General features: G+C 38.1%; 1 protein-coding gene across 3 annotated transcripts in view; it reads left to right on the top strand.

The window, feature by feature from the left end:
• The first annotated feature begins 10,970 nt into the window (after window positions 1–10,970).
• Window positions 10,971–25,922, top strand: part of PGAP1 (post-GPI attachment to proteins inositol deacylase 1) — a 71,460-nt gene continuing 56,508 nt past the window's right edge. For all 3 annotated transcript variants that reach the window (XM_059928401.1, XM_059928402.1, XM_059928400.1), the window contains exons 1-3: window positions 10,971–11,246; window positions 16,642–16,795; window positions 19,333–19,508. In XM_059928401.1, the coding sequence (XP_059784384.1) occupies window positions 11,100–11,246; window positions 16,642–16,795; window positions 19,333–19,508 (477 nt within the window). In that variant the 5' untranslated portion in view covers window positions 10,971–11,099. The remainder of the gene's footprint in view (window positions 11,247–16,641; window positions 16,796–19,332; window positions 19,509–25,922) is intronic.

Genomic DNA, 25,922 nt, shown 5'->3' with positions numbered 1-25,922 from the left:
AATAACATTGCAATTGAAAACTAATTAATTCACTCAGGAAACCTCTGGATTTATTGTTCTCCTTCTCTAGTAACCACTGGAGGGAATACTCAAGGATTAAACATTTCCATAAAGACAATTTATATCCTTATATGTTTGCCTACAATTTACCAGCCACAGGATGAAATGGTTTCCATGGTAAATTGGGAGGATCATTGTGGTAGTTTATTATCTTGGCTTTGTTCCTAAGATTCAGATTTCAAAAGGTAGTGGAGAGGTAATTGGGACTGGTACAAAAGTAGCAGAGATGGATGCAAGGTTGCCCAAAACAAATGCCTGCTACATTTTCCACGTGCCATGGTACTGTGCTAAGTCCTTGTACATGTATTAACAATTTTATCTCTCCACAACCTCATTGGGTTGGTGCTATATTATTCTAATTTTACAGGTGAGGGAAATATCTGTAAAATACCTGTAATAGGGGGTCATAAAGGTTAAGAAACTTGCGCAAAGACACACTGCTAGAAAGTGACACAGTCCTAGTCTGTCTGACTCAAGAGTTTACACTCTTAACTACTGCATTAAGAGACCAAATGGTAGACAAAGTCTACCTGGATTTAAATATTTTCGGTCCCTTACTACAGTTCTTGCTTTGGGCCTTCCTTTTAAAGCATTTAAAAAAACTGTATGCAACCAATCACTAATATTCTATACCTCTTTAATTCTAGAGCCGTTGTTCATATAGTGTGGTCCCCAAACCAATAGCATCTGGCATCACCTGGGAACTTGTTAGAAATGCAAATGTTCAGTCCCTAACCGAGATCTACTAAAGAACAATCTCTGGGTGTGGGCATAGCAATCTCTATTTTAACAAGCCTTCCAGAGGATGCTGATGCACACAAAAGTTGGAGCACTGTTCTAGAGAAAGCATATAGATGTTGTTTAGGCCTCCTTTCTCCTCCAGAGGGTTACAACAGCTCACAGGTTGAGGGGGGCTGAGGTCCATGCTGTTTCTCTCTCTAGTCCTGTTTTGTTCCACAATGTCTTCTCTGTTGAGCTCTTCTGCTGACAGATTATCGTGCCTTAAAGTTCCATGGTCCTTGTTGTCATGCTTGCTGCTGAGGGTTCACAGACTTCAGTAGAGAGCTACTGCTACATTTTCTTCAGATTTTATGTTGCTTTCTACTTTTCACTTCTGTTATCTTCATTTCCCCCTTTCCTCTATTTTTCTTTCCAGATTTTTCCTGAGCACATTGCATTCTGCATGACACACTATCCTAATCTGCCCCCTTTTCCTCTCCTGTTCTTTCTCATAGTAGGATGTGCTCTTAATTACTCCTTCGGAAGCTATCATTTTGACAGCAAAGTACTTGCTTCTTGGTGGTGCCAAAAGGAAGACACTTCCATTTGTAAGAGATTCTAAAAAATCCTAAAACTATCTTTCGATACTTTCTCTTTCCTGAGAACAAGAATCATTTGATTTCTCACTAAACTGAAAATGCTTTGAGGACAGGATTCATGTATAATTCACACCAGTTACCCATTGCTATGAAAAGTGATAATCCTCCAAGGCAATTACTCCCTTTAAAAAATTGTGGTAAAATACATACAACATAAAATTTACTATCTTAACCATTTTTTAATGTACAGTTCAGTAGCATTAAATACATTCACATTGTCATGCAACCATCACCACCATTCATCTCCAGAACTCTTTTCATCTTGAAAAACTGAAACTCTGTACTCATTACAGAGTACTATTCCCCCCTCCCAACCCCTGATTACCACATTCTGCTTTCTATTGCTATGAATTTGACTACTCTAGGAACCTCATGTAAGTGGAATCATATGGTATTTATCTTTTTGTGACTGGCTTATTTCATTTTGCATAATGTCTTCAAGGTTCGTCTATATTGTAGCAGGTGTCAGAATTTCCTTACTTTTTAAAGCTGAATAATATTCCATTGTAGAAACACATATACTGTGTACACACACACACACCCTATTTTGTTTATCCATTCATCTGTCAATGGACACTTGGGTTGCTTCCACTTTTCGTCATTGTGAATAATGCTTATATGAACGTGGGTGTACAGATATCTGTTTGGGGACCATCACCCACTTTTACACATGATATCAGCACCATTAATCCATGAGTGCTCCCTATATTTACGATGGACAGGTAGAGGAAGGGTAAAAGGCAGGCCCATAGAGGCATATCTAGGGCCTCCAAGGCATGCTGGCATCTGACCACAGTGCGAGTCTCTATAATCAGCTTAACTATATTTTCAGTTCCCGTGCTCTTGTCTCTCTGCCGGAACCCACCAGGAATCATCTTCATTTTGTTCCTTAGACTCTGGTTCTCTCCTTTTCTTCTATTCAGACTTGGAGTCTCTGGTTGTTGTCTTGGTTCCTTGACTTTGTTCTGTTCCTCACTCTGCTTTTACTGATTACACTTTGGCCACTTGTCACCTCCTCAGTTTCTGACCTCAGTCTTGCCCCTACATTTTGGATTCTTTTCACGAACTGCTTGAAGGGACCCATCTCAGCACCAGTTGTGAGAAAGGAGGATCCATTATCTTCCATCCGGCTAGGCATCAGGGTAAGTCAGGAGCACTGGACTAGGAGCTGTTGGGCTAGACTGAGCAGGTACCAGTACATACCTGTCTGCCTAAAGCTCATGGCATGTGACCCACCCACAAGACACAGGAAAAGACAGATTGAAAATCAGGCTAACCCCTCCCAGACAGTCTGCTATCTCTGTCTCTGTTCAAAGAACTAAATGGGTGTTAGTCATGCAGAACCTCTCAGAGGAGAGTTCCTAGAGCCTTTATAATGTGACTCATTGAATTGAGGGCTTTAAGAACAGCAGAGCCAGGGAGCCTTTCTGTGTACCTATCTTGGCACTGGCGTCTTTTGACATCCAGCAAGTGAGCCTGGAATCTTCCCATGTGTTTCATTTCTTGGGGTCTTTGAAGCAGGGCTTTAGCAGCTGTCAACTGCCCAGCAGAGAGGGCTTAAGAAGCATAACAGCAGCTGTAGGTTTGCAGTAAGCCTTGCAGTAGCAGAGGGAAAAAATGTCAACACAGCTTTAGGAAGAGCCACTAAACAGAAAAACAGACACATGCTGGACAGCTGCCCTGGACCATAGGTGTGATAGGGGCCCAAAATCAACTGTCCACAGAAACTCTGTGTCTTCATTTGGGGAAATGTGCTTCCCTTGGGGAGACTCCCTACCTCCTAAAAATACTAAAAGATAGTGCATCTTTCTGCTGCCTGTAAATAAAGTGTACTCATTTCTCCTTTTAAGGACTTCCCACCTTCTTTTATTAAGTTTCTATTTCTGAATGTCAATGTGGTGCCATACATCATGTTAGCCTCTTTGACAGATAGAAAGATGGTGGTCCTTATGTTCTGTTAGTTGTGCACCATTAGTCTTTCTTTTTTATTTTTCCTTTTGGTGCCAGGAAAGTCTCTTTGACTTTACTGGGGCTAGTACTAGTTTTTCTAAATAGCCAAGTGTTATGAAGCTCATAGTAATACTAGTTACATTTTTTTTTTGAGTGCCTATTACATATCAGGCACTTTACACAGATATTTGTAATCTTCCCAGCAATCCCCAGAGTAGAATTATTCTTCCTATTTTTCAGATGAGGAAACTGAGGCTCAAAAAAAATTAATTTCCCAAGTCATAAAAATTGTGAGTCAGAGATAAAAACGGAAACAGGCCTCCTTACATTAAGCTATTAGTTGAGAAAAGTTCATTTTGAAGTTTGGACACCTTAGAAACTCCCTCTGCTTCTTATCAGGTCATAAGTAATTTAGCATTAAAAAGCTAACTAATCAAGGAAAACAAGATACCCATAACAATTCTTCCTAGAAATGTCACTTTGCTTCCAGCATCGTCTCCCGTTTACTGAGATTATCTTAAACAGGAGTTTGTCCCTCAAGTTCAATAGAAACCCTCTGCTCACCCTGTTTTTAGCATAAAAAATATTTAAACGTGATTTTTTATCTCAGTAGTCTATCACCAGGACCAGGAGGGGTATGCATTAAGAATTTTGTAGATGAGACACTCATGGTAAGAAAGGCAACAGTAGAACTTTGTGCAGGCTTAGGCTTCTGATACTGCTCTATAAATGACCTAGCATATGAGTGGCTATTCCTTTGGTCCCTACCCCTCTAAGAGGAAACTTAAGAGTTATAAAAACAAATGGTATTTATTTTGCCTTAAAGTTCCTTAGAGAGATTTCTTATATCCATATATGTTTGAATACACTTCATAAAATATATTAGGTAGTTATTTAAAATGGATCTATTAATAAGATTAGTCATAATACTATATCAAGCAGTGTCACAATATTTCATATATATATGTATGGTGATATTGAATAGAGAGAACTCTGGTTAAATTGACGCACATTTAGCTAAAGTTCGAATAACACTTAACACCTAAGTTTGTCTGCTATCTCACCATTAATCACATTTCTTGACCAATGTCTAATGAGTTTGGAAAGTCAGAAAATCTGCATTGGCCAATGTTAATATTCACAGGTATAGAATATTGAATCTGGAATATTGAATTAGAATCTTCTAGCCCAGGGATCAGCAAACTATGGCCAAGAGGCCAAATGTGGCCCACTGCCTGTGTTTATAAATAAAGTTTTATTAGAACACAGCCACACTTGCTCATTTACCTATTGTCTATAGGCCCATTCATGTTACAACAGAAGAGATGAGTAGTTGTGACAGAGACTTTACGGCCCACAAGGCTGAAAATATTATCTGGCCTTTTACAGAAAGTTTGCTGACTCCTGATTTAGTCCATCCTCCTCAATATACAGATGAGGACACATTTCCAGATCCTTTGCTAATATTTCTATAGGTCTTATCAAGTTCCATACTTTGCTTATTAAATATATGAACATGTCCTTTAGCCAAAACTCACCATCTTTTCCTATGTGCCTTACTGTTCTCAAGATAAGTACATGTTTGTTTCACATGTTGGTACTGTATTCTCTTTCAATATAAAGACTTTTATGTTAGCTAAGGTAAATTTCTGGATTAATATTTTATTCTCTAAGTCTTTTTCAAAAACTTTTTCAAATATTAAGAGTTGTTTTACAAACAGTAGTCTACTTTGGCTATTAGCGTTTACAATTAAAATGTGTTTGAATACCACAAATTCTGCATTTCATAGTAAAAGACCCAAATGTGGCTAAAACCTTTATTTAAAATATAGGGTATTAGTAAATAAATACAAAATATTTATTCAAAAACACTTATGGGGGCTTCCCTGGTGGCGCAGTGGTTGAGAATCTGCCTGCCCCTGCTCGCCGCAACTAGAGAAAGCCCTCGCACAGAAACAAAAACCCAACACAGCCAAAATAAATAAATACATAGCGTTCCCTTTAAAAAAAAAAAAAAAAAAAAAAAACTTATGGAAGAATACCTCCAATTACTAGGCCCTGTACTGAGCGTAGGTATTAAAAATGATCAAGACCCTTGTATAGGCCATGCCTTTGAAAAGCTGGAATCCTTTGGGGGAAATAGACATAGAAGTAGAAAACTGATGTAAGGAAGCCCCCAAACAATGATATGAATCATTTGTTCCCATTAGAGCTATTATCTGAATTTCAGTATTCATTGTCTGAAAATATTAATATGCCATCTAAAGCCTCCTAAACTGTACTTCCATTAAAGCAAATTTCTATTGTGCACTTCACCCCAAAGAGAATCCTCTGACTTTAACTACATTTTTAAATAGAGGAATACTGCTTTTTATTCCCCCAGCTTTATTGAGATATAATTAACACATAACGTTGTGTAAATTTAAGATGCAAAATGTGTTGATTCGAGAGGAATACTGCTTTTATAAAACACATAGCACCACTAGGTAATATGACAATGCTAAATCAAAATTTTGTTATCTATAGCTACCTATATTGTTCCAGATCATGATTTTTATCCACAGTAGATACAAATATGTAGAACAAAGAACAATGTTATAATGGTATTTTGCTCTGTTGAATGGAAATCCAATTATTTTCCCCTTGAGTCCTATCATTTTTTTCATCCTGTCCTCTCTCTCTTTCCTATTTCTTTAAATAAAACATTTCATCCTAGAAGTCTTTATCCTTTTCTTAGAAATTCTCATTACTTACTTATATTATTCCTAAGAAATGTTAAATCTGAGATCAATAATTTAAACATTTGACATTTTTGATGCAAAAACATGTTAAGTTATTCAGCAGATGTACATAGTACTTTATATTCAAAAGGTATTCTTCATCCTTGTGAACGAGTTTAACTCTCTAGGAGAAAACCAACATGTAACTCAAGAGATTAAATTTTTTGCCTGCTTTTAATAGCAAGAGACAGCACAAGCAGAATCAAGAATCTGAATTGCAAGGCTGAGTTTATGTTGCCTTTCATTTTGCAGCAATGGAGTCTGAACTGGTGAAAAAAGGGTAATCAGGTTGAAAATCCTTACTTTGTTTTTGATGATCTATTCTCTGTTTCCTTGGAAACAGAGCTGGCAGCCACAGAGTTGCTGGCATTATGTTTTCTTTTTAAGCTTTGAAGCATCAAAGAAGAAGGTGAGGTTTTATGACTGTAATTCATAGAATCTGAGTTATTTTCAAGTAAATTAAAAACAAATATTATTGAATGCCTATTACATATAAGGTACTAGGAGGTAAAAACTAACAAGTTTGAGAAAAAGTTTTAAACCAATTGAGGGGAATAAATCTTAGTTTCTAAGAGCCAATCTATTATATACGTATTTTTTAAGAAAAAGAGGAAATAAAGCTTATTTAAAAACCTATAGTGTGAGTGTAGTACATTGAGATCAGTATAATTTATTGAAATTAATTTTAGAAAGAAAATAGATTCCCACACCAAACAGCATGATTCTTTCTTCCTGTATTCAAAACTAGATAATACGGGGGTGGTTACCATGTGTTGAGAGGACAGTTTTTGCCTCCTGTAAATAAAATAGACAAAAGCTAAGGGGAGCTTAAGCAAATCTAGAAGGTTTCCTAAAAAACTGATATATTAATGAATTTATTAAATATTTCAGTCGACGGGTGATTGTCAGATAATTATAATATGGTCATTTCCTTTATGAAAGTTGCATTAATTTAAGTTTAAAAAGCCATACCTTTAAAAACCCTGACTGAGATGAGAAGGCAAGAGTTACAGGCAATAGTTGCAGGGAGGATTTTTCTTTTTATTTTAATAAGAGCTAACGCAAATCAAAACCACAATGAGATATCACATCTGTCAGAATGGCTATTATCAAAAAGACGACAAACAACAAGTATTGGTGAGGTTGTGGTACTGTTGGTAGGAATGTAAATTGGTGCAACCACTATGGAAAACAGTATAGAGGTTCCTCAAAAAATAAAAATAGAACCACCCTATGATCTGGCAATTCCACTCCTGGGTATTTATCCAAAGAAAACAAAAACATGAATTCAAAAAGATATATGTACCCCTATGATCATTGCACCATTATTTACAATAGCCAAGATATGGAAGCAACCCAAGTTCCCATCAATAGATGAATGGATAAAGAAGTTGTGATACACACACACACACATATGTGTGTGTATGTATGTGTGTGTGTGTGTGTGTATATATATATATATATGTAATGGAATATTACTCAACCATAAAAAAGAATGAAATCTTGCCATTTGCAACAACATGGATGGACCCAGAGGGTATTATGCTAAGTGAAATAAATCAGACAGAGAAAGACAAATACTGTATGATTTCATTTATATGGAATCTAAAAAAACAAAACAAATGAACAAACATAACAAAACACAGAATCACAAATACAGAGAACAAACAAGTGGTTGCCAGAGGGGAGGTGGGGTGCAAGGATGAGAGAAATAGGTGAGGGAGATTAAGAGGTACAAACTTCCAGTTACAAAATAAATGAGCCACAGGTATGAAATGTACAGTGTAGGGAATATAGTCAATAATAACATAATGTCTTTGTATGGTGAGAGATGGTAACTAGACTTATCGTGGTGATCATTTTGAAATGTATAGAAATATCAAATCACTATGTTGTACATCAGGAACTAACATAGTGTTGTAGATCAATTATACTTCAAAAACAAATAAACGCAAAGAAGAAGAGACCAGATTTGTGGTTACCAGAGGCTGGGGTACAGGAAGGGGGAATTGGACAAAAGTAGTCAAAAGGTATAAACTTCCAGTTATAAATAAGTACTAGCGATATAACATACAACATGATAAATACAATGAACACTGCTGTATGTTACCTATGAAAGTTGTTAAGAGAGTAAATCCTAAAAGTTCTCATCACAAGGAAAAAAACTTTTTTCTATTCAATTTTGTATCTATATGAGATGATGGATGCTCACTAAACTTATTGTGGAAATCATTTCATGATGTTTGTAATTATAGGGTACACCTTAAAATTGCTGTGTCAATTATATCTCAATAAAACTGGAAGAAAAAATAAAATTAATAAGATCTAAGCATACTTATATGCTTCAGGGGAGAGAGAAAAGAATCGGAGAGATTGACAGAGACTTTAACTTGATAGAACTAATTTCCTGAAGAGAAAGGAAGGAATGGGAACTAAAACACAACTAGAGGGATTTGCTTTTGATGTCCTCTAACAACATCGTAACAATATTAATGCTTACTATGTGCCAGTCATTGTTCCAAGTACTTCAGATGTATTAACTGAATTAGGACTGGATGGAGATAATGAACTTGGAAATGAAGAGATGAAAGAATGTGCACCTGAAAATCAAAATTATCACTGTGAATATGAATATGAAGATAAAATTATGTACTGGTAATCTGCTAAAAGAGAAAGAAAAGATGGTGTAGGCAGCCTAAAAAGAGGTGGTCTGAGGACTAGGAGAGGGAGTTGACCAGAAACATATAAAAGTATTTCTGAACGGTAATTCAAGTGATTGTGCCATTTTCTCCAGCAGTGCTCAGATACACTGGTGTCAGAGCTCAGAGCCAGACTACATTGACCCCAGGGCTGGACGTTTATAAACAGAGTAGGATTGAAAGACAAGAGTTCAGGAAGTTGACAGCACTGGCAGAGGGTGGTTAAGTGATGCTCTGGGTTAGGTTAGACATGAAATGAAGTGAAGCCAGGAGGGGGATAATAATAGGAGAAAAGAAAGTAAAAAGGTAGTGATGGAACAATTACAAACATAGAATCCATTGAGTCTCTCTCCCACTCCTTTCTGAGTGGACCATCAAGGCAGCAGGTTGCCACAACTCATGAAAGCCACCAGAACAGTAAGCTCTGTCATCTTCAGGTTCAGGGGTTTCTCCATGGAGGAGAGTCCTCAGGAAGGATAAAATCCTTGCTACTCAAAGTGTACTTGACTGACCAGCATCACTAACATCACTTAGGAGATTGTCAGAAATGCAGAACCTTGGGTTCCACTCCAAAACTGAATCAGAATCTGCTTTTTCAAACAGAATCTCCAAGTGACTCATATGTACATTAAGTTTAAGAAACACTGGGATGAACAGATGAGAGTGTAGCTTCACCTTTGGTTTATCTGTGCTGAGCGTGATACGCTAGGGGAAACAAGGCGCAAACATCCTGCCTGTGATGTCCTTGAGATCCCAGACTATTGAGTATTCCCTTTTTAATGTATACTTTAAATCCTTTCTCAAATGACTCCTTATGCCCTGCACAAACTCCTCCCTAATTCCACCCCGGACCCCAGGTGCTCTCATATCTGAACATCACAGTATCCTATGAGATAAACTATAAGCTTCCCTTTAGTTTTAAAATTATTTGATTTTATGTATCATAGCCAAACTTCCTGTGCACAGAAAAATTACCAGAAAATCAGCCCAAGCGAAATGAAATTCAGTGAGTGCCAAAAATAATCCTCAGAAGAATTCGGCAGTTAGCTACACACACGCACACACCCCATCTGCTGTTGGGTCAGCTTTAGAGGGTGCTACCGTGTCTTTCTAACTCCTAACAGACACTGTTTTGAAGCTGCTATATACGTGGTTGTGAATGGTTTTTGAGCTGCTTTTTACCCCCTTTTTGTGCAAAACCAAACCGAAATTCATCTAAATGAATTAAGTCACTTGAGGGAGTCTGAATGGAAGCTTCAGCGAATTTGCCTCCACATGTTAATGTGGAACCAATTTCCAAAGCGGTGTTGGAGATTCTGAGGAGTAAGGCAAGTCAGCGATAAACTGATCACGCAGATACCTATCGGGAGCATCAGTGTTAATGGAAAAATCTGGTAACGTTAAAGACTAACGATGCTTTTTGTGATTCAGGCTTTCAACTTATACCAAGACCAGAATCTTGTCGACCTGCTGGTGGTTTTTTAAGAGTCCGTGCTTTTAAGCGCTGTTACCTACTGGGCCGACATCGGCGGTCAAAGAGGGGGAGAAAAAGCCATTTGTTCCCTGTTTAAGCTAACTGGTCCGGAGAGCTGTGAATGTGCTCCACCACTGCTGGGAGAACCGAAATTGCGGAGGCCTGAGGCGTTTCAAAATTGAACGGTTAGGGTTTTTAAGCTGCGCAGGAGAGGTGTTCGCAACGTGACAGCTGATGGTCTCCGGGCTCTGATGTCCCCCCTCCCGGTTGGCTCACCATCATTAATGGCCTCCTCGTCTCCAGGTTAGCGCCCCCGACGCCCACCCCCAGCCCTTCCCTCTCCTCGCTTGCAGGACTCCCGCGCTCCGCCCATCCCTCGCTAGTACCCCCCCGCCCCCCACTTCTTCTTTCCCTCCAGCCAGCCTCTCATTGCCCTTCCCTCCCCTTTCCTCCTTCTCCTCGCGCCCTTCCCTCTCTCCCCTCACCCTCCAACCCAGCCCACTTCAGTTTCTCCCTTCTCGGCCCTCTCATTCGCGCTCCCGCAGCAAACGCCGCCTCCCCCTCTGCAGGCTAGACGCCTGGCTGGAGGCGCGCCGACAGGCTACGCGCAGGCGCACTGCGCGGCGGGCCCGCGGGCTGGCAGGGCATTCACGCAGGCGCGCGGTGCTTGGGCTTAGTTTCCCCGGCGGGCAGCCGGGCGTTCTTCGGCTCCCTGAGTCAGGGTTGGGAGTCCCGCGGGTGCGGCGGCGGCGGCACCATGTTCCTCCACTCCGTCAATCTCTGGAACCTGGCGTTTTATGCCCTCATGGTCTTCATGGCGACCCTGGGGCTGTGGGACGTCTTCTTCGGCTTTGAGGAAAACAAGTGCAGTATGAGCTACATGTTTGAGTATCCGGAGTATCAGGTGAGGTTCCGCCCTCCCTTCGCTGGGCGCTCCGAGGCTCGGGCCCCTCCAGTGTGTGTTTCCCCTGCGTCGGCTCCCCGCGCCTCTCCCGCCCCCTTAGCCCAGCCTTGTCCCAGCTTGCTTCGCCCCGGAAGACTCCGCAGCCCCCCGCGGCCCCTTGCTCCTGCCCTTTGTGTCCTCTCTTCACGGTGGGGTGTTTGATAGATGGTTCCCCGAGCATGCTCCCCGCCCCCCTCCAGGTTGCTCCCCGGTCCCTTCGCGGTCCCAAATCCCAAGCACAGGCTCATCAGAAGGGCCGGGCCCAACGCCCCTCATTCCCAGAGACGCAGCTCCAGTCCCTCTTCCCAAACCCAGACCCCATCCTCCCCGCCTCCCTGCCTTAACAGGTGCCCCGGGCACTCCTTTGCTTCCCACGCGCCGAAATTCTTCCCCTCCCGCCCTGGGGTTTGCGCGTCACCTCTCGCTTTTCTGGAAAGGAACCGAGCTTCTGCAGAGCGTGTACTGGCTACACAGTTCCCAGGGTTGCCTTAGAGACTTCAGGGGTTTACGTCTGAAAGGCTAACCTGATGAGTAAATAAATGGGGAACTAGCGCAGTTCTCTCCTGTGAAGGTTTTGCGGAGCCCTCTTGTTTTGTAGGTCGTGGGTCGGTGCGTGTGCATGCGTCCTGTGTTGATGCGTGTCGCCCCTTACCAGTTGCATACAACATCTATTTTATGGTGTTATTTTTGTTTTCTCACTGTGTTTGCAATTGAAGAGAGACCCGGCCCTTCTTTCTCTTCCTCTCTCCGCCCCCACCTCTTTCGTTCCATTTTGGATATTTTCAGTCACAGTTGCTTTATCAGTTCAGCATAGTAGACGCTAGAATTTCATTCATGACCAGCTGTAAAAAGAGATGGTGACAGATGGCACAACCGTCCAGAGAAATTTCTTCCGAATGATTCTTTTCTTTATAACTGCATCTCCTAATTACGGAATATGTATCGTAATGATAACTCCCTACCTTAGAAGTATATGTACTATAATACATATTGATAAAATGCATTTAAAGCCGTAGCAGATTTATTCTTTGAGGTGAAGGATGCAGATCCTGATTGTTTCCGTGTACAGGTCATTATGGAGGAGCATATTATTTGATTATCCTGCTATTATTTAGATCTTAAAACTACTTAAGGTTTAAATTGCTGAACAGCATCCTTTCCCATGGGCAAAATTCGAATTTAGATTTCATTTGTTTTGAGATCTTTACCTTGGTTTTGCATCAGTGCTTAGGAAGTGGAAGCATTTGATATCAGATGCTACTGAAGGAGCAGATTTTAACATGTTACTGTTGTCTCTTAATTTCTAAATGAATATGCTGGTTTATGTTTATCAGAGGCCACATATAGTTAAATATATGGGCTTTTAGTTTAGATTTCTTTAAAAACTGAGAATAGAGCCCTTATAATCTCCTTTCATTTTTCTATGGTTTAATAATTAGGAAACTCCCAATAGATTGAAGTAGGTCATTTTAGTTTTGTACTGCATTGAAGAGTTTGGTTAAAATAAAATCATTTTGGAACAGTACAGTACTAATTCCTGTTTATTTTTAGATTACCCACAATTATTGAAACTATTTTAATATTTGCAGTAGTAGAAATCACTTAATGTTGGGAACAAAGCATATGGACCTCACAGATGTATTTCATGCCTCATAAAATTGACTGGAAAGACACAGAAAATTAGTGTAGCTAATGCAAAAGAGCTATTTGGGTTTTTTGGTGTTGTTAGGTAGTCTTATTTAGTTATTTTTGCTGTTTTGAGGTTTTACACTTCTGTTAATAATATGTTAGCACAGTAATATTACAGTGGGAGGAGTTTTTGATACACATTTTCAGTAAATTTTTATTTTTATGATGTGAAAAGTGTTTATTCACTACAGTATTTGTCTTTGACCCTTAGTCCTTTTATTGTGCACACTAGGTTGCGTTATTTTACAAATACAGTTAAAAGCTGCCTACAGAAATGATTCATTTTGAATATAATGTGAGATTTCTGGATAATTGGGGTCAGCCTATTAAGAACCAATGGTTTGTTAAAAGTGTTCTAAACATATTTTTTATGTTGCTTTAAATTATATTTTATAGTAAGGTCTAATTGTTCACAGGTTGATATTCAGCATATGGGATGTCCTGGTTGTTGGATTTTCTTCTCTTTCTTGATGCTTTTCTTCTTTTTTACTGCTCGTTTGCATATTCTTTAGTGGAATTTTAGAGGCACTTGAAAGGTTAGTTGAAACATGCTCAATTTTATTCTCCATTTTAAAAATAAAATGTGGGACAGGAATTTGAAACTCTGAAAAAATTGTTTTGAATTTTAAATTGTTCGAGTATCTTTATTAATCCTCTACCTTTAGTTTTCCTAGATTCACTTATTCAGAGTTAATTGAACATCTCACACACCTACCAGGCAAAATACACACTATCCTTTAAAGCTTCTTGCCTTATTATGACAGCAAGGCAGAGCTTGTATTTGGTAGCAAACAGTTCTAGGCAAATTGTAGAATTCAATAAGAAAACATCTGTGTTGTGTTTTTTCATGCAACAGTTTGGCTCTCTTTAGATATGTGACCTGACAATTGCTCTCTGAAAGGAAATGTTGATATTGGGAAATATGACTCATATATTTTGTTATTAAGTGTGATGTTTATTTAGCATATAATTTATTTAATGACTTCTCTGTGTAGATATATTCTAGATCCTGGGTATGGGTGAGAGGGAATTAGAGATGAATCAGACCTTGTGCCTTTAAATTTATGTCTTTAAAATATAATGGGGGAGACCGGAGTGAAATGGATAAGTAAAATATAATGTGTTAAATGTTATAATTTCACTGTAAGAGAGTGTGTACGAGGCTCTTCACAGAAGAGAGCAGCCGTGTTCGTGTTGGGTAGTCAAAGGCTATCGAGAAGAGGTTGTGCGCTGGGCAGTGGAGGATATGTATACAGTTCACAAGGTGCAGAAACAAGAAAATTGCAGGAATAAAGAACAGCATTTGTGAAGGTGGGAAGGCACCAGGATACATGCCATAAGTAGTATTTATAGTATGTTATCATTTATGTAAAAAGGAGAAATAACCTAAAACAAATTTGCCTGAATTTGTATATATGTAAAATATTGGTATTTCTGGAAGCACAAACTGCTAACATTGGTTACCTTCTGGGTAAGGAACTGGATGGCTAATGAACCAGGGGTAGGAGAGCCTTTTCAGTATATACCCTGTTGAATCTTGAATTTTGGAACATATTAAAAAATTTAAAATGTGGCATGGGTAAATTATAAGGAAGTAGGTAAGAATAATTAGAGCCAGGTTTTAAAGGACCTCTCTCTTAAGTGTTTATCATTTGTGTATGCAGTGAGGAAACACATAAGGTGTATGTCTTAAAAGGTTATTTCTTGACAGCAGTATGGACTATGGATTGTTTAATTTTGGGGGGGTGGAGGGTTCTCATTTAAGATAATCAATATAAAATAATTTAAAATATATTGGAGTCCTGTTACTATAAATGTGTTTTTTTAAAACCCCTTGACCCTCTTCTGTATTTTTCATCTTTGTCCTTTTTGTATGCCTACATCTTTTCTGTCCTCAATCTAGTCAGTACCCTTCCTGTCTTTTCCTGCCACTCACTCCCAACTTGAATTCTGTTGGAAATGCAGCTTTGCCATTGCCTACAACTCCCACTTTTTATTTTTGTTCTACCTCTTTTTTCCACCTTTATACTTTTTTCTACTCCACATTATATGCCTTCATATTTTTAAGTGTACATTGTCTCACTATAAAATTGCCTTTATAATAGTAGATTATGAAATATATCAAGTAATATTCTTTCGCTTGTTTTTCTGTCTCCAGAGAATTAAATATTTCTTTTTCTATATATTTGATAGTTCCTGTTCTTCTGAGTTAATTTTCAAGTAGTTCAAAACTTTTTTAGTTACTGTCCTAAAGAATAGTGATCTAATACTCATATACTGCTGTATCAAATGGTGTACTAAATTGAGAGGAGTTAAGATAACTGTTCCCTTTTTCTCTCATATTTTCTTTTTGCTTAATTTGTACCTAAAGAAACAAAATATTACATCATTTTTATTTTTGATTATTTACTATGCATAATTAATATTGGGACTAATTTGAGTTGAAGTACATGTACACATATAAAGCAAATAGTGGGGTTGGTATTTTGAATATTTGAGGAGATAAAGTTGCTAGTATCTTAAACAATAAGGTCATAGTCTCTAAAGATGTTTTCATGGTGTTATTGGCACAGATTGTTTATGGTACTATCCTCAAAGGAATATTCAGGAATTTTCACGAATGATCAGAATTATGCTTTCTAGAACAGGGATTTTTTTCAGTAGTCATTATCCATTTACAATTTTCAAAATTCATTCAGTAGTTAAAATTTTTACCAAGCACATGTACATTACTGCTAGATCATTAAATCTATTCACGTCTACTTAAATAAAATCTACTGTTCAATGTAACTGGTTTCATTTTTAACGGTCTCCATCCCTTAGGGGGAAGAAAGGAGCAGAAGAAGAGCTTATACTTTACCCCCACTTTTATAGATGCCTACCTTTTGGGGATGACATTAAGACTTCATTTGTATTTTGCTGAAAGAAATGTTATGTGAATTACTGGCTCATTTGTTATACAGTAATATGAATTGCAGAGTAGTTTTAGTCTTGCTGATAAACCATGCACCAAGTCCATGAAAACTGAAACAGATGCTAATTCACTGGAATGTTCATGGTGAGAAGAGTGTACATGTCTCAACCAAGACATGGCTGTAAGGTTCAGATTAATTTGTTAAGCACATTGTAGGTCAAGCATATTAAGTTGAGAGGTCAGAAAGCTGCATTACAAAACAAACTTACTTTCCTTTGAATGATGTAACAGCTTGGAGTATATAGTTAGGCCTGAGTGAAAGGAGAGAGACATTACAAAGCAGTTTAAAATAGCAAAAAAGAATTCATTTGATAATGGAACGTTTTTATCATTTCTAAGTATAATTGATAACTGATACTAAATTAAATGCATTTTCAATTATGTTAACATGGAACTTGCTGACATAAACCAGTCTTTTTCTCTTGCCAGTAGCTATTCTGAGTAATTTGTATTTATTAGAATTTCAAGTAGTCCCATTTTATGCTTTCTTGAAGACTACATGGTTTAAAGCTCACATAATTCAAGACTGAGTCTTCATATGTGTAAACTAAAAGTAGAACTTGTGCATTAAGTGTAGTTTTATCATCAGTAATATTTTTATATTGTACTATTTCAAATTCAGAATTGGGTATGGTGAGACTGAATTGTATTAGTAAAACTGATTAAAGTGAAGTTGCTTTTTTTTTCCTATAGAAAATAGAACTTCCAAAGAAACTGGCAAAACGCTATCCTGCATATGAATTATATCTTTATGGAGAAGGATCCTATGCTGAAGAACACAAAGCTCTCCCTTTAACAGGTATTCCTGTTCTCTTTCTTCCCGGTAATGCTGGAAGTTATAAGCAAGGTAAGTCTCAAAAGTAAATTTTGAAAGCTGTGAAATTCAATTGAAGAATTTATTAGACATGTACTCTGTGTTAGGTATTACACTAGGCATACTGGGAGACACAAATATATGACATTTTGTCTGAGAGAAGTACATGTGAGAAGTACACAAAAAAGAATAGCTGCAAGCCACTTTGCAAAGAGTAAGTAGGAGAGGATAAGATGGAGTGGAATGATAAATAGATGATATAGGAATTCAGGAATCAGCAGAAGAAAGAGGTTTATGTTAGAAGTGGAGGGTACAGAAAACAGAACCTAAAGCATTGATTAGAGAAGTAAATCAGTGGTTTATGTTATTGCTGAACAAGAGAGGAGACTGGTTTCTTTGTGTTGGAGCTATTTAAATTAGATCTAGAAATACTGAGGGAAACACAGAAAGGTGGGGGTAGGGAAGTTATGTGTACAGATTCCAAATTGAAATATAGCAGTTATTTTTGGCCTAACAGTCAAGCAATCTAGAAGTAATTTCAGCTAAAACCTGCTCTTTTTTTGTTGTTATTAAATGGTGTATTCTTTTGTATAATGAGAATAGAATTATTTCAACATTTAGTATAATTACTTACATGTTTAGCTATTTAGCTAGCAAATATTTACGGGGTACCTACCATGAGCCAGGCAGTATTCTAGATATTCTAGATATCAGTACGCCAGTAATATTAAAAGTTAGAAAGAAAAATAAACCAGAGTAAGGGATAAAGGATAAACAGGGTCAGGAGATGGCTAGTTTAGATGAAGTGGCCAGGGAAGGCCAGTATGAGGAGATGACATTTTGAGCAGAGGCTTGAATGTAGCAAGGGACTGAGGTATGTGACTATTTGGGGAAGACCCGGAGGCAGGAACGTGCTTGGTGCGTTCAAGACCACTGAGACTAGAGAAAGTGAAAAGAGATGAGGATGGAAAAGTAGCCACAGGCTATGTCATAAAAGGTGTGGAAGAGACTTAGAATTTTGATTTAAGTGTGATGGGAAACTATTGGAGGGTTTGGGTAGGAAATGATATACTCTGATTTTTTAATTTAATCATTGTGTTTGAAATATAACACATATACAGAGAAATGCATAGAATATGGCTATTAGGTTAAAAATGATTATAAAGTGAGTACCCATGGAACCAAAACCCAAGTCAAGAAGTAGAAGGTTGCCAGCACCCTGGAAGCCTCCTGTGTGCCCCTTCCTGATTAAAGCTCCCTCCCTTCCTAACTTTAAGGTAGTCATTTTCTTGACTTTCTTTATAGTTTTAGCATCTAAGTATGCATCTCTAATACAGTCTACTTGTTTGGGGCTATTTTTAAACGTCGCACTATAAATATAATCACTCAGTACGCATTGTTCTGTGTCTGGCTTCTTCCACTTAACATCGGGTTTTTGTTTTTTTATCTAGTAAAAATAACTTTTACTGTTTTTTTATCATCTTAGATTTTTTTTTTTAAATTGAAGTATAGTTGATTTACAACGTTGTGTTAGTTTCAGTTGTACAGCAAAGTGATTCAGTTCTATATATATATATATATATATATATATATATATATATATATACACACACACATATATATATGTATATGCACGCACATGTATATTAGTGCTTTCTAGGAATTAGGAGAAGAGGAATGAGGAGTAACTGCTCATGAGTACAGGGTTTTCTTTCTGGGGTGATTAAAAAATGTCTAAAGTTAGATTGCAGAAATGATTGACTATACAAAATATCATTGAATTGTACACTTTACACAATGAGTTGTATAGTACGTGAGTTATATATGTTAAAAAAAAAAGGAGTGACAAACAGCTATTTTGTTTGCTAAACCCAAAACCTAGAGAATACAAATGCAGGAAATGGGAATTGCATTTGAAATTAAGAGACCAGCAACTGAAAAAAAAAGTTGTATATATATGTAGACTACTTTATCAAAACCTAAAACAGTGGAAGCAGAGAGACCATTTAGGAAACTGTTAGAGTAGTTCAGGCAAGAGATGATGGTGCTTGGATTAGGAAGGTGGTGGTGGAAATGGTGAGAAGCCTTGATTGGGGATATATTTAGAAGGCAGAGCATGACAAGATTTACTAATGATTGGATGTCATGTGTAAGAAAAAGAGACAAATTATGCATGAGTATTTACCCCACTGTGATGAGGTGTAATGAGCAGACGTTTCTTGTAGGAATTTTCTCATTCTTAAAATCCTGAAGTGTGACAAAATTCCTATTTCTTATTCTTCAAGGAATCCTTCCTTCCCTTTTAGCTATTGTTGCCCCTACTGCAGGGGAAGCAGGTAGAGAATGAATGAACCATTCACGTTATACTTAACTTAAAAAAAGTTACAGGATAAGACACACAATTGCTAAGTTGATTTGTTTTTCTAAATTGCTGTTGTTAAGGATGTCACCCTGAAATAGGTTGTATTCAGAATGTGGGATAAAGTTATTTGTTAAGAGACTTTGAAGTAAGAATAGATGAAACTTTAAAAATTTTTGTTTAATGTGCACTTCACCTTTTTCCTCTGCAGTTCGTTCTATTGGCTCTATTGCACTTAGAAAAGCTGAAGACATTGACTTCAAGTACCACTTTGATTTCTTTAGTGTGAATTTCAATGAAGAACTGGTGGCGCTATATGGTGGAAGTCTTCAGAAGCAGACCAAGTTTGTGCATGAATGCATTAAAACAATTCTCAAGCTCTATAAGGTACAAGATAATCATACAAATCAATAGTGATCAACCTATTGGTTTTGTTTTTTTTTTTTTTTTTTGGTTAAAGGGACTCAGCATATTTTAAATTATTTATTTGTTTGTATGGAAGTCGAAGCAAAGGTGGCACAAAGGTTTTTTTGTGTGGGACTCTGTCGTTTTGAACTCAGTGGTGGGTTTTGAAGTTCCAATTCAATTTACAAGAAATCTTTCTTGTGAATTTTGGAAAAAAATTTTTTTTACTTTATGTATAAATTAGGAGTGCAGTGCGTTTCCTAAAGCCATTAGTACAGATTTCTGCTTCTAGTTTTGGCTAAATAACTGCTACTAGAGTAGACTACTTCCATATGTAAACAACTATAAAACTAGCCAAGGTATCTGAAGCACATGTTTTCAGGTGTTGGACAACCAAGTGGTAAAGGACTGTGATCACTGAAAGAGGGGAAACAGGTGAGGTGAGCTCTGTGAGTGCCCGGCTTTCTGCCTGGAAGCATTTTCCAGACCATGGGGTAAATTTTTAGAGGTCAAGCACAGGAAATTGATATCACTAAGCTGAAGAAGGCAGAGATTGGAATTTGGGACTACTGAAATGGCTAGATCTGTGGTCAGGTAGGAGAAAGAAGAGAACTAGGCAGAGACGGGAGCTCTAGAAATTTGAATCTTTCAGTCTTTGAGTGCTATGCTACATATGCACAAAGCAAGAGGCTACAAGGCAATAGCATACCAAGGAGGAAGTGGTGGGGTGTGTCTACTTCAGGTGCAAGGAATAAGGGGGAATATGTGTCCCTAGAGAAATTTAAAAGAGCAGTACAACAGACTCAAATTCATCTGTGCAAGCAATTCTAAACAGCGTCAGGGATAATTCTACTACCTACTAGGATAAGTCATTTCCTCCCCTTGGTATACCACTGTGCAAGTCCTGGCAAAAACAGCTCATGTGGAATGGTGCGTTGAATTGAGATTTGAGAGGCCACATGGTGCACAGGAGTTCTGACCAGCTAGTTAGAAAGACTTACCTGAACATTGGGCATTCATTTGAGACCCAAGAAAGGACACGATTTAGGAAAAGAGCTACTCTAGCCCTAAAGTAAGAGCTACTCTAGGATCCACCTTAACAATGCTTCCATGTAAGCCTCAAAAACATCAAAGTTAAGGATTTAGAATAAAAGATGCAAACAACAAGGGAACAGATGAGGGAGCACAGTAGAGACATGGAAACTATTAAAAAAAAAAAGGACAGGGACTTCCCTGGTGGCGCAGTGGTTCGGAGTCTGCCTGCCAGTGCAGGGGACACGGGTTCAAGCCCTGGTCAGGGAAGATCCCACATGCCACGGAGCAACTAAACCCGTGTGCCACTACTACTGAAGCCCGCGCCCCTAGAGCCCATGCTCCGCAATGAGAAGCCCACACACCACAACAAAGAGTAGCCCTGCTTGCCACAACTAGAAAAAGCCTGCGTGCAGCAACGAAGACCCAACGTGGCCATAAATAAATAAATAAATAATGAACAAAAAGGAAAAATTGAGAACTGAAACAATAAAACAGAAATGAAAAATTCAGTACATAGGCTTTAAGCAGGTTGAACACTGCAGAACAAGAGATCATTGAATTTGAAGACAGGACAGTTAAAAACTATCCAAAATATGAAGCACAGAGGATAAAAGGATGGAAAGGACAAAGCCTCAGGAACCTGTGGGACAATACTAAGTAGGCTAACACATACATAACTGGAACCCCAGAAGAAGAAGAGAGAGAAATATAAGAGGAAAAAATATTCAAGGAACTAAAGGCCCCAAATTTACAATTCTGATTAAAATTTTCAACTGACAGATCAAAAAGGTCAATGAATGTCAAGCAGGATAAACACAGAATCACACCCAAGTTTATCCTAGTCAAATTGTTCAAAACCAAAGTAAAGAGAAAAATCTTAAAAGCAGCCAGAGAAAAAAAGACTCTTTACCTACAGGTAAAACAATAAAAATTATTGCTGGTCTCCATCAGAAATAATGAAAGCCCAAAACAATAGGACAGCATCTTAAAGGTTTTTGGAGGATGATGGGGTGGGAGGGGACTCTCAACTTAAAATTGCCTATCTAGCAAAAATGAGGGCAAAATAGAGACATTGTCAGAGTAACAAAAACTGGCAGTTTTGTGATTAGTAGAAGGAAAGAGGGAAATAAAAAATTCCTGTTAGGTGAATGGCACAGTAATAATTGCTACAGACAAGATTCATCATGGGTGCTAAAATCAGTAGGTGAAAGTTTGAGGAGGAAAAGGATATTCACATGGTTTCACAGTATCTTTTCTAAAATATTTATTAACTACAAAGGGAAAGAACTTCGCAATAAGAAACCTGGTAGACGTCATCTTAACCAAGATTAACATTACCAATAATAAGACATATTGATATCATGAATCTCCTGACACCATAGTTTCTGTGGCATTATTGTCAAAAATGCATAACCTCATTCTAATCATGGGAAAACTTCAAACAAACTGAAATCGAGAGACATGCTATAAAATAACTAACCAGTACTCTTCAAAAGCATCAAGGTCATAAAAAATGAGGAAAGACTGAAGAACTGTCACAGATTAGAGGAGACTAAGGAGAAATAACAATAAATGCAAGGTGGGATGCTGGATGGAACCCTGAAATAGAAAAAGTACATTAGTGGGAAAACTGGTGAAACTTAGGTTAGGTCTGCAGTCAATTCTGTTGCTGCACCAATGTTAATTTCTTGATTTTGATAATTGTATGGTTATATTCAATGTTAACATTGGGGGAAACTGGGTGAGAGGTATATGGGAACTCTCTGTGCTATTTTTCCAACTTCTCTCTAATTGGTTCAAAATTAAAAGGTTAAAAAGTTTATTTTCAGTAATGAATTCCTTATGAGGTTTATAATTTATTTAGAAGGAAAATATATACTAATGGTGAAGAGGATGGGAAGAGGAGTAAATAGAATTATTCCACTGCAGTAAGAAGTATAATATTAATTCATGGTAGATAAGTTAAGGCTGTATATTGTAATTTCTAGAGTAACAACAACAAAAAAGCAGATGTAGCTAAAGAGCAAATGGAGGAGAAATACAGGTATACCTCAGAGATATTGCGGGTTCGGTTCCAGACTGCTGCAATAAAGCAGATAAGACCTAAATATAAGGCCAGACACTGTAAAACTCTTAGAGGAAAACATAGGAAGAACACTCTCTGACATAAATCACAGCAAGATACTTTTTGACCCACCTTCTAGAGAAATGGAAATAAAAAAAATAAACAAATGGGACTTAATGAAACTTAAAAGCTTTTGCGCAGCAAAGGAAATCATAAACAAGACAAAAAGACAACCCTCAGAATGGGAGAAGATATTTGTAAATGAAGCAACTGACAAAGGATTAATCTCCAAAATATACAAGCAGCTCATGCAGCTCAATATCAAACAAACAAACATCCCAATCCAAAAATGGGCAGAAGATCTAAATACACATTTCTCCAAAGAAGATATACAGATTGCCAACAAACACATGAAAGGATCTCAGCATCACTAATCATTAGAGAAATGCAAATCAAAACTACAGTGAGGTATCATCTCACACTGGTCTGAATGGCCATCATCAAAAAATCTACAAACAGTATATGCTGGAGAGGGTGTGGAGAAAAGGGAACCCTCTTGCACTGTTGGTGGGAATGTAAATTGATACAGCCACTATGGAGAACAGTGTGGAGGTTCCTTAAAAAACTAAGAATAGAACTACCATACAACCCAGCAATCCCACTACTGGGCATATACCCTGAGAAAACCATAATTCGAAAAGAGTCATGTACCACAATGTTCATTGCAGCACTATTTACAATAGCCAGGACATGGAAGCAACCTAGGTGTCCATCGACAGATGAATGGATAAAGAAGATGTGGCACATATATACAGTGAAATATTACTCAGCCATAAAAAGAAACGAAATTGAGTTATTTGTAGTGAGGTGGATGGACCTAGAGTCTGTCCTACAGAGTGAAGTAAGTCAGAAAGAGAAAAATACTATATGCTAACACATATATATGGAATCTAAAAAGAAAAACGTTCTGAAGAACCTTGGAGCAGGACAGAAATAAGGATGCAGACGTAGAGAATGGACTTGAGGACACAGGGAGGGGGAAGGGTAAGCTGGGACGAAGTGAGAGAGTAGCATTGACATATATACACTACCAAGTGTAAAACAGTTAGCTAGTGGGAAGCAGCTACATAGCACAGGGAGATCAGCTCAGTGCTTTGTGACCACCTAGAGGGATGGGATAAGGAGGGTGGGAGGGAGACACAAGAGGGAGGGGATATGGGGATATATGTAAACATATAGCTGATTCACTTTGTTATACAGCAGAAACTAACACACCATTGTAAACCAATTATACTCTAATAAAGATGTTAAAAAAAAAAGCAGATATCACAATAAAGCAAGTCTCATGAATTTTTTGGTTTCCCAATGCATATAAAACTTACGTTTACACTATACCATAGGCTGTTAAGTGTGCAATAGCATTATGTCTAAAAAAATGTACGTACCTCAATTTTAAAGTATTGCTAAAAAATGCTGACCATCATTTGAGCCTTCATCAAGTTGTAGTAGTAACATCAGAGATCACGGATCACACAGCTCACCATAACAAATACAGTAATAATGGAAAAGTTTGAAATATTGTGAGAATTACCAAAAATGTGTCACAGAGACAAAGTGAGCAAATACTGTTAGAAAATGGCACCAATAGATTGCTCAGTGCAGAGTTGCCACAAACCTTTGATTTGTAAAAAATGCAGTATCAGTGAAGTACAGTAAAGTGAAGCACAATAAAATGAGGTATGCCTGTATTCAATCTGAAAGGAGGAAAGAACAGAAAGACAGATGAGACAAACAGAAAACAAATGGCAAAGTGATAGAGTTCAATGCAACTATATCAATAATTACATTAATTGTAGATGGATTAAACACTCCAATTAAAAGAAAGATCTTGTCAGACTGGATAAAAAAGCAAGACCCACCCAACTATATGCTAATCTGGATACTAGAAAGCAAAAGCCACTTTAAATGTCAAGATCCTGATAGATTAAAAGTAAAAGAATGGAAAAACTATACATACAAACAGATCGTATGAAAGCTGGCATGGCTATCTTAGTGTAGATTCTAGGACAAATGATATTACAGGGATAAAGAGGGACATTTCATGATAATGAGTCATCTCATCAACAAGGCAAAAGAATCTGAAGTGAGCATGCACCTAATAACAGAGCTTCCAAATTCATGAAGCAGAATCTAACGAACTAAACGGAAAAATAGGTACAACCACATTTAGAGTTGACAATTTCAACAATCCTCTCTCAGTAATTGAGGAAATAACTAGAAAATCAGTAAAGTATAGAAGATGTGAACACTGTTAACCAACTTAACCTGTTGACATTTATAGAACACACCCAACAACTGTACAAACTGTGTTCTCTTTAAATGCATGTGGAACATTTACTAAGGTATGCCATATGCTAAGCCGTAAAACAAGTCTCAATTTCAGAGGATTGAAATCATACAGGGTTTATTTTCTGAATATAGCAGAATTAAATTAGAAATCAACAAGAAAAAGATATCTGAAAAATCCTCAAATATTTGGAAATGACTTCTAGATTACCCAGAGGTCAAACGGAAAATCACAGGTAAAATTTGAAAGTGTTTTGAATTGAATTAAAATGAAAACACATCATCAGAATATGTAAGATTAAAGTAGTAGTTAGAAGAAATATAGTTTTAAATGCTTCTATTAGGGACTTCCCTAGTGGCGTGGTCGTTAAGAATCCGCATGCCAATGCAGGGGACATGGGTTCGATCCCTGGTCCGGGAAGATCCCACATGCTGTGGAGCAACTAAGCCTGTGCACCACAACTACTGAGCCTGCGCTCTAGAGCCCACGAGCCACAACTCCTGAGCCCACATGCCTAGAGCCTGTGCTCCGCAGCAAGAGAAGCCACCGCAATGAGAAGCCCGCACACCGTAACGAAGAGTAACCCCCACTTGCCACAACTAGAGAAAGCCTGCGCACAGCAGTGAAGACCCAACACAGCCAAAAACAAATAACCAAATAAATAAAATTATAAAACTAAATAAATAGAGAAGCTTCGGAGCCACAGAGGAGAGCACAGCAACAGGGGTGTGGAGGGCAAAAGCGGAGAGATTCCCGCACAGAGGATCGGTGCCAACCAGCACTCACCAGCCTGAGAGGCTTGTCTGCTCACCCGCCGGGACGGGGGGTGAGCTGGAGCTGAGGCTCGGGCTTTGGTCGGATCGCAGGGAGAGGACTGGGGTTGGCGGTGTGAACACAGCCTGAAGGGGTTAGTGCACCACAGCTAGCCGGGAGGGAGTCCAGGAAAGGC

The sequence above is a fragment of the Balaenoptera ricei genome, chromosome 7, assembly GCF_028023285.1.
Source record: "Balaenoptera ricei isolate mBalRic1 chromosome 7, mBalRic1.hap2, whole genome shotgun sequence".
NCBI lineage: Eukaryota > Metazoa > Chordata > Mammalia > Artiodactyla > Balaenopteridae > Balaenoptera > Balaenoptera ricei.
This window is presented reverse-complemented; position numbering and strand designations above follow the sequence as displayed.